Raw genomic sequence first — 9,917 nt, forward strand, 5'->3', positions numbered from 1 at the left:
TGTGGAAATACAGTGGCTTTGGATTTAACAGCCAAGGCAGGGACAGACAGAACAGACTTACAGACAGACAGAGCAAGGCATCATCAGACAGACAAACAGAACAAGGGAGACAAGGCAGGGACAGACAGAACAGACTTACAGACAGACAGAGCAAGGCATCATCAGACAGACAGACAGAACCAGGGAGACAAGGCAGGGACAGACAGAGCCAGGATGACATGGTGGGGACAGAGAGACAGACAGACAGCCCTCTCAACCCTGAAGGACGGGAACTAAGTGCGGCGCCATGCTCGCTCGATGTGACAAGCAGGCCCTTTAACGCAGAGGCTGAGACACAGTAGATAATGAGATCTGAAGAGGTCTGGACTAACTGGGGAGAAGAGAAGAGAGGGGATAGTCAAGACAGGCAAAAGAAAGAGAGACAGTCTTAAGAGTCCTTGCTTGTAGTTGGACCAATAGAGAGAGTCTTAAGAGTCCTTGCTTGTAGTTGGACCAATAGAGAGAGTCTTAAGAGTCCTTGCTTGTAGTTGGACCAATAGAGAGACAGTCTTAAGAGTCCTTGAGGCAGTCTCAAGTGACTGAGTGAAACTCTAAGTGTCCTTGCTGTGTGTAGTTGGGGGGATAGAGAGAGAGGTAGAGGTGTTTTAAATCCTCTTTAGCTGTTCCATTTGCTCTGGGGTGTCTGTGGCCAGACAGAGAGGGAGAGGCGTCTGTGACCAGGGAGAGAGAGAGAGTCTGTGACCCGGGGGGAGAGAGGGAGAGGTGTCCGTAACCACAGGGACTGTGACAGGAGCTTGTGTGTGGTCTGAGGAGTCAGCGCCGGTCTGAGAGGGGCTGGTCTGTAGAGAGGAGACTCCTTCCTCTGGCTCTGCTCTCTATTATAGAGGATTACCCAATACAGAAACATCTCTCTGTTACAGGGGATTACCCTGAGAGAAACGGCTCTCTGTTATACAACTTCTGTCCAGAGACTGAAAATTCACCGTACAGAGACAGAAGGAGAACTTTGAACACAAAAGGGACTGAGATACAGCATTGAACCAGAGGATGCAGAGGATGCTTGCTGCCGGTGTTGGAATGATGCTGGTGTTGGTGAGGTTGAACTTGGGAATGCCAAACAAGGTTCAAGATGATCCCAGCTCTCTCAGGGTAAGTGTCCGGTGTCTATGCACTTCATTTCTGTGTGGCTTCAATGTCCAGACCAGGCACTGTTTCATCTGCAACTCATGTTCTGCTCAGGCTCTTATTCTGTGGATTAAATGCACGAGTCATCGTCATCAAGAAGCTATTTATTAATAACCGGTATGTCATCAAATGGGGACACATGTCTCCCACTGGAGGCACCAGGTTTGAGTCCATCTTTGTGTTCTTATGAACTGAATCAACTCTCCTTACAACTCACAACTCTAATAAAACAAGCGCTGACCAGTTGGCAGGGGGCGTGGAGACACACACACACACACCACCTGTGAGCTGTCCATGAAGATCAGAGCTGACATGGTCTAATGAGCAGTGTGTGTGTGTGTGTGTGCCTCTTATGTAAACGGTGCAAATGTATTGGAAGTGCAAATGCATGCGTCACCATTAACAAAATCTTACCGACCTGGAAAGAGGAGCGTTTCAACTTCCTAAATTATCAATCACTTCTTTCTCTTTCTCTTGCTCTTCTTCGCTCTCTCCTCTCTCTTGTTCGCTGTCTGTCTCTCCCCCCCCCCCCCCCCCCCCCCTCACTCAATCTCCCGATATCTCTCCCCTTGGGGCCCTGCTTTCCCCTGGGTCTAAATTGCAGAAGAGGGAAAAGAAAACTCCTTGTCTGTCTGGTTTACGAGGAAGCAGCCAGCTACACCCTAACGTCACAATCCTCACATAGAGGATGCATCCAGCTACACCCTAACGACACAATCCTCACATAGAGGAAGCATCCAGCTAAACCCTAACGTCACAATCCTCACATAGAGGAAGCATCCAGCTACACACTAACGACACAATCCTCACATAGAGGAAGCATCCAGCTACACACTAACGTCACAATCCTCACATAGAGGAAGCATCCAGCTACACCCTAACGACACAATCCTCACATAGAGGAAGCATCCAGCTACACCCTAACGTCACAATCCTCACATAGAGGAAGCATCCAGCTACACACTAACGTCACAATCCTCACATAGAGGAAGCATCCAGCTACACCCTAACGACACAATCCTCACATAGAGGAAGCATCCAGCTACACACTAACGACACAATCCTAAAATAGAGGAAGCATCCAGCTACACACTAACGTCACAATCCTCACATAGAGGAAGCATCCAGCTACACACTAACGACACAATCCTCACATGGAGGAAGCATCCAGCTACACACTAACGTCACAATCCTCACATAGAGGAAGCATCCAGCTACACACTAACGACACAATCCTCACATAGAGGAAGCATCCAGCTACACACTAATGTCACAATCCTCACATAGAGGAAGCATCCAGCTAAACCCTAACGACACAATCCTCACATAGAGGAAGCATCCAGCTACACACTAACGACACAATCCTCACATAGAGGAAGCATCCAGCTACACACTAATGTCACAATCCTCACATAGAGGAAGCATCCAGCTAAACCCTAACGTCACAATCCTCACATAGAGGAAGCATCCAGCTACACCCTAACGACACAATCCTCACATAGAGGAAGCATCCAGCTACACCCTAACGACACAATCCTCACATAGAGGAAGCATCCAGCTACACCCTAACGTCACAATCTTCACATATTGAACAGATCAGTGGCGGCTCATGTCGTTACAACGACTGGAAGAAATGAAAGCAAACTGTTTCTGTTTGACATGTTTCATATTACACGACAGTCCTTTTCCTCAGCCTCGCCTCTGACCCGGCCCCGCCTCTGACCCGGCCCCGCCTCTGACCCGACCCCGCCTCTGACCCGGCCCCGCCTCTGACCCGGCCCCGCCTCTGACCCGGCCCCGCCTCTGACCCAGCCCCGCCTCTGACCCGGCCCCTCTCCTCTCCGTTGTTTATTCAACTCTCCATCTGTTCTGTGGGTTTCCCGTCTCGTAAATGAATGGAAGTCCCTTATTCCCTCGTTATTTGTCTCAACAAATCCGACCCCACCCTTTTTATATTGTAAATGTTTAAAAGGTTTTTATGATTTTGAACTTTTACAATTGGCAACAATAGACTATTTAAATTGCAACATTTTGTTGTTACATTGACATTACACCAACACAGTCATAATGTAATGTCTTCGTTTTTTGGGGGTAATAGTGTGCAGAGAGTGAATTTAGTGTAAATATGATTTGAACACTATAAGTGGAGGCAGGGAAGAAGCCACAGCTCCATAGGACTGGTCAGCTGTAACACCAGACCGGTCTCCTCCAATGTGTTTGGAGTTGTACACATGACTGTTCCCTTTCTCCATGTTGGCCTGTAGGGCACTGAGAGAGATCACACAACACACGTCTATCAATTATTGTGGAGTATCTGCAGTAACATAGCATGTTAGTTAGTGATCTACCTGCTTATTATCTGCAGTAGTACTGTATATTAGTTAGTGATCTACCTGCTTATTATCTGCAGTAGTACTGTATATTAGTTAGTGATCTACCTGCTTATTATCTGCAGTAGTACTGTATATTAGTTAGTGATCTACCTGCTTATTATCTGCAGTAGTACTGTATATTAGTTAGTGATCTACCTGCTTATTATCTGCAGTAGTACTGTATATTAGTTAGTGATCTGCCTGCTTATTATCTGCAGTAGTACTGTATATTAGTTAGTGATCTACCTGCTTATTATCTGCAGTAGTACTGTATATTAGTTAGTGATCTACCTGCTTATTATCTGCAGTAGTACTGTATATTAGTTAGTTTGTGGCCTACCTGCTTGTTATCTGCACTAGCATGTGCAGCAGCAGTTGTAAGCTTGTCTCTGTGGGAAACAGTAGCTAGGTCTCCTAATATTCTGTGTCTCTCCTCCATCCTCTGCTCCATGGGAAGGAGGAGGCTTGTCTTCTCATAGCTCCTAGAGCTCCTCAACAGGTGGACCCTGGGAACTCCTGCCCCCCACTATCCCTTAATGCCACCCCAGCCAACTCCACATTCGCAGCTGTTATGTTGTCTATGGGCTGATGCCAGGGGATCTACTGTGCATTTGGGGTACAATGGGCATCCTCTCATCCCAGCTATGAACAGTCATGGGAATGAGAAGAAGTAATGATTACACACGTAGTACTACAATACTGTAGTACTATAATAATGTAGTACTATAATACTACAATACTGTAGTACTATAAAACTGTAGTACTATTATACTGTAGTACTATAATACTGTAGTTCTACAATATTGTAGTACTATAATACTACAATACTGCAGTACTATAATACTACAATACAGCAGTACTATAATACTTTAGTGCAATAATACTGTAGTGCTACAATGCTGTGGTGCTATAATACTGTAATGCTATAATACTACATTACCGTAGTACTATAATACTACAATACTGTAGTACTATAATACCGCAGTACTGCAGAACTATAATACTACAATACTGTAGTACTATAATACTACAATACTGTAGTACTATAATACTACGATAATGTAGTACTATACTACTGTAGTGCTATAATACTATAATGCTGTAGTACTACAATACTGTGGTACTATAATACTGTAGTACTATAATACTACATTACCATAGTACTCTAATACTGTACTACTATAATAATACACTACCTTAGTACTATAATACTGTAGTACTATACTATGTAGTGCTATAATACTGTAGTACTTTAATACTACAATACAGTGGTACTATTAATACTGTAGTGATATAATACTATAATACACAGAAGCACTGATTGTTTTTGTATCTGTTGTGATCTAAATGATGATAGTCTTAAATCCCAGGACAGCTGTTAATGGTCTGTGGGACCTGGCGTTGGGCAATAATAGCACAGTCAGAGGTGGATGTGAGTGTGAGGAATCAGACTGACTTGCATGTATCATCAGCTCAGTCCAGTCCTTGTAAACCGGCCTCAATCGCATCGAAAGTTAATCCTAACTTGGATGTAAGAGTGCTGCCCTCTTGTGGTGAGACTGTTGACTCTCACAAACCAACTAACAATATTTTACCAGCGTGTTGGAGCTTATTTTCTATCCTGTCTTTAAAACAACATATACCATTAAATGTTTTGTGTCCTCCTCCTCTGCTCCCTGCAGGTGATCAACCAGGAGAAGTGGGAGAGGGATGTGCGTTCGGCCTCCAGTCTGGACGAGCTGCTCATGCTGACAGATTTCCCTGACTGGAAGCTGTGGAAGTGTCGTCTAAAACTCAAACACCTGGAGACGTCTCCCTCATCCTCTTCCTCTCAGCAGCCCAACCACCGTTCCTCCTCCTCCTCCTCCTCCGCTGGATCACACCGCTCCACGCGCTACGCTGTAGCATCCTACAGCCTGGAGATACTCAAAGGTATGTGGGTTCGAAACCTGGGTCTCCTCAAAACTGTGTTGGCTCTCTAAGCTAAAGTTTTGGTATTGTTTGTTGAGCTATGCTGCTGGCTCATACAGCCTCGGGATACTCAAAGGTATGTGGGTTCGATATCTGCGTCTACTGTGCACTTGCTCAATGTGTTAGACCTCTGAGCTAAAGGCTGGGCATTATTCAATGTTCTCCCTGGAGATAGTCATAAAGTATGAGACAGACTGGTTTGAACCCTGGGTCTTCTCGAGACTGTGTTAACCCTCCAAGCAAAAGCCAAGACATTCATTCCAGGTTGCTAATGCATGTTTTGTGGTTAGAATGTGAGTGTACCCAGACGGTAGCCAAAGCAAGTCTCTATGGTTGCTATTAGTTTTGTTCTGTGTGTAACTGTTGGTGTTGTGTGTATGTGATCATTAGCCATAGATGATGAATGGCAGAAGACCCAGTGCACGCCCAGAGAGACGTGTGTAGACGTGGCAAAGGAACTGGGCACCACGACCTCCATGTTCTTCAAGCCCCCCTGCGTGTCCGTCTTCAGGTGCAACGGATGCTGCAACAAAGAGGGTGTATCGTGCAGAAACACAAGTACTGCCTATGTTAATAAAACAGTGAGCATTTCCTCTTTAAATATCTGTTAGAAGGTGTATTACAAATAAAACGCATTATTAATATTATTCTTAATAAATGGCAATCATTTCTGGCAGGGGTCGGCAACAGACAACAGGCATTTTTTAAAAATATGATTTTAGTTTTTGGTCTAAAAAATACCTTTAAAATCCCCAGGAATTCAGCTAAAAATGTGTTTAATTTAGTAAATCTGTTCCCAAGTATTCCTACTAATTAAAAAAAAGAGATATTTAATCATGTCTCAATGTAATCAATGTATGAAATGATGTCTATTTTCAAATACAACCTCTTTTTGGATGTTTGCGGTGTACAAATGATTCTAACAATGTTCCGGCCCCCTGACCATCTGCTCCAACAAACATCACCCCGTGGCTATTGTTCCGGCCCCCTGATCATCCGCTCCAACAAAAATCATCCCGCGGCTATAGTTGGGGACCCCTGATTTATGTTTTAAGACAATTGTGATTATGATAAGTGCTCCTAAATGACAAGGATTTTGGAGAATGTGAATATATACAGAACGTCCAGACTACGTAATGTACACTATGCACATCATTGGGCCATGAATGAGTCAAATAAAATACATCTCTCTCTACAAAGTGGATCTCTGACTCCAGAACCGGACTAATGTGTTCTGACACTTTCCGTCCTGCAGCTGCTGAGTGTGATACCGTTCAAATACGGACCTGAGCCGGTGTTGATAAAGGTAGCCAATCACACAGAGTGTAAGTGTATGGAACCACCCCTGATCCGACGGCAAGCCCATATACGCTCTCACAGGAGGAACGGGTGAGTCCAGATGTACAGATACACACACAACACACACACACACACTCTCGCTAGTCGTACCCTTAGCACTAACCAGGCTGTGTGTTTGGTTGCAGGTGCTCTCCGATGCGTCAGCTCTCTAAATCAGAGGACTCCAGGCGTCTGTGTGCCAGTGGGTTGATCTGGGACTGCATGGCCGACCGATGTGTGTCCTACCCCTCCACTGAACAACCAGGTTAGTCTACCACTGTGTCCTACCCCTCCACTGAACAACCAGGTTAGTCTACCACTGTGTCCTACCCCTCCACTGAACAACCAGGTTAGTCTACCACTGTGTCCTACCCCTCCACTGAACAACCAGGTTAGTCTACCACTGTGTCCTACCCCTCCACTGAACAACCAGGTTAGTCTACCACTGTGTCCTACCCCTCCACTGAACAACCAGGTTAGTCTACCACTGTGTCCTACCCCTCCACTGAACAACCAGGTTAGTCTACCACTGTGTCCTACCCCTCCACTAAACAACCAGGTTAGTCTACCACTGGTAGATGTATCAACTATCCAGCCCAGTAGATGCACTAGATTTAGCTGGTATGCAGCACCGGGTTTGGGCAGTGTTTGCACTTTGGGGACCATTCCATTGTAATGCGCTGGGGATGCTAAATCAGGGTGTTATTCAGGATATTATATAGCCTCTGTAGGAAGTGGTTATTCTGATGTTTTGTTCTCGCTCCATTTTCCCTGGTCTGGTCCCTGTAGTAATATTAAGTCATTCCTATGTTTTTCTCTCTGTTTGTTCCAGACTTCTCTCCCAATATGAGAACGGTGGACTGTGACATAGATGTTGACAGGTGTGACTGTGTCCCAGACCGCACTACACTGTCCCCGCAGCCCACCTTAACCCAGGACCCAGATCATCCTACCCTGCATGTCACCTGAACCATACTGCCCGTGCTAACAACAAACAACACTTCAACCAAGCCTCTCGCAGGTAGAATGCAACTTGAGACACGCCCCTTTCGACTAGTTAGTTTGATCGTTTTGATAGTAGTTCATTGATAAATGTATCAGCTGACGTTCAAGGTCTGAATGAATCAGTCCCTGATGTACATCAGGAATGTTTGGGTCCTCAGAGACCGTGGTTGAACAGCCATACCACAACACATGTAATAACACCTTTTCGTTCTTTTGATCCGCAGATGCCAGTGATTACTAAAAAGAATATAACCTTTGACATCTGCTTGGCTTTGAAGTTTGGAAGCAGTGAAAAAGTTCATAATTTAATTTATATCGCTATTTATATATCTAACTTCAAATAAAATAGTTTATCTTTCTAACCTACATACATGACGTTTTACATGTTTTATTTACATATGTAAATAATTAGTATTTATATGCACTGAACATGTATTTTACGCTAAATAACAATATTTTTGTAATAATTACTGCCAACATTTTGTAAATATAATCGAAGTTTGTCCTTTCGGTGTCTATCCTTCATATTTATAATTAAAGTTTTAACCGTTTTGTTCAAAGTTCTCTCACCTTGTAAAGTATAGGTCGCGACCAGACCTGTTAACGGTGGGTCGCGACGTGTTAGAGCAAATGTATCATTATTTCATTAATTCCTGGAATTGATTTGGCCAAGTACAAATGGTCTGTGTTCATTGCGCTCTGTCTGCTAAGCAGTCGTGTCAGTTCGGCAGCTGCGCGACTGAGAGTGAGAAGCCAGTGTGCTTCGCGGTTTACCGGATCTTTTTTTCTGCAGTTTTAATTGAAGATCACTCCGCGACCAACAACGATGCAGCGCTGTAGTTCAGCAGCAGATGATGCGCCGTCAGCCAATGACTCGGTATTCTCACTCGCCAGCTGTCATCAAATGTAGTCAAGCTAGCCATAAATTCTGACAGCTCAATCGTCATTAAACTCAAATACAACGCTACGTTTCTTTCTCTTGGTTTCATACCAACTTTGAGAAATAACGAGGAGCGCACACAATGTCTTTTGTCCAGGGAAGTGCTTAGTAATGAGACTCTCACATTAAAACAACACATTCTGACCAAACATCCACAGCATGATGGTAAACCCAGGGAGTTCTTTCAGAGCAGGGCTGAATGCTTCAGGAAACATCGCTTTGACAGTGGAAAAGTAAGTTAACTAGCTTGTTGTCATTTTATAATAGGTAAGCAGAAATAAGGGAGTACAATCTCTCAAAGTAGTAACTTAGATGTGAGTTTCCCTTTCAAACAATTACATTGTACACAGCTATTGACGTTAGTTAGATTTCTAATATTAGCCAAAGCAAGCAAGCTAGCTAGCTACTGTGCTACCCTTAAGGTACAGTACTGTATATTTAGAATATAAAATGATCAGGCCTACTGCACAACTTACTGTAGAAATGATTGTTGGAAACAAGTCGAGGTTGGAACTGTTGCTGTTAAAATACAAGTTATCATTTTTATTCTGAACTGGAATAAAATTATTGATTGCTTCTTTTTTTTTTTTGCTCATCTACAGCAGGAAGCGGTCTCGTGTCTGACTGTGAAAGCAGTAGATGTTCTGGTCCAGTTTGGCACCACATACCTATATGAGTCAGGTTTCGTATCTCTGGCGTACTTAAAAAAAACAAGTACAGAAACAGACTCCATGCTGAGCATGACCTCAGGGTTGCACTGTTAAAAACTGAACCCAGAATAGAAATGCTTGTTGAAAGCATCAACCAGCCACACACCTCTCATTAGGACTGTGTGTGTTTTCTGCTCTACATCTGTGTGATGTGATCAATCAGCTTATTCCAGTTCAGAATTACAATTATTTATTATATTTTAACAGCAACAGTTCCAACCTAGACAGTTGAGTACAGAGCATTCGGAAAGTATTCAGACCCCTTCCCTTTCCCTACATTTTGTTAAGTTACAGCCGTAGTCTAAAATTGATTAAATAAATAAAAATCCTCATCAATCTATACCCAATACCCCATAATGACAAAGCAAAAGCAGGTTTTTGCAAAGGTATAAAAAA

The 9,917-nt window shown here is 43.8% G+C and overlaps 1 protein-coding gene across 2 annotated transcripts; it reads left to right on the forward strand.

The window, feature by feature from the left end:
• The first annotated feature begins 303 nt into the window (after nt 1-303).
• LOC139402528 (vascular endothelial growth factor D-like) lies at nt 304-8,431 on the forward strand. Of its 2 annotated transcripts, XR_011633259.1 has the most exons (7): nt 304-1,149; nt 5,240-5,489; nt 5,919-6,109; nt 6,784-6,917; nt 7,013-7,131; nt 7,699-7,887; nt 8,096-8,431. XR_011633259.1 is itself a non-coding variant. In XM_071146524.1 (6 exons), exons 1-6 carry the CDS (start codon nt 1,048-1,050, stop codon nt 7,833-7,835), a joined length of 933 nt encoding a protein of 310 aa, XP_071002625.1. In that variant the 5' UTR covers nt 304-1,047; the 3' UTR covers nt 7,836-8,431. The 2 variants fall into 2 exon arrangements, 1 of the variants encoding a protein (XP_071002625.1); XM_071146524.1 differs by having other exon boundaries at nt 7,699-8,431.
• The last annotated feature ends 1,486 nt before the right edge of the window (nt 8,432-9,917 follow it).

This window comes from Oncorhynchus clarkii, unplaced genomic scaffold (assembly GCF_045791955.1).
Source record: "Oncorhynchus clarkii lewisi isolate Uvic-CL-2024 unplaced genomic scaffold, UVic_Ocla_1.0 unplaced_contig_8744_pilon_pilon, whole genome shotgun sequence".
Classification (NCBI taxonomy): Eukaryota; Metazoa; Chordata; class Actinopteri; order Salmoniformes; family Salmonidae; genus Oncorhynchus; species Oncorhynchus clarkii.

Coding starts and splice junctions, on each gene's coding strand:
- LOC139402528 (XM_071146524.1), top strand. CDS start 1,048: ATGCAGAGGATGCTTGCTGCCGGTGTTGGAATGATGCTGGTGTTGGTG. Junction 5,490..5,918: donor CAGCCTGGAGATACTCAAAG/GTATGTGGGTTC, acceptor TGTGATCATTAG/CCATAGATGATGAATGGCAG. Junction 6,110..6,783: donor CTGCCTATGTTAATAAAACA/GTGAGCATTTCC, acceptor TCCGTCCTGCAG/CTGCTGAGTGTGATACCGTT.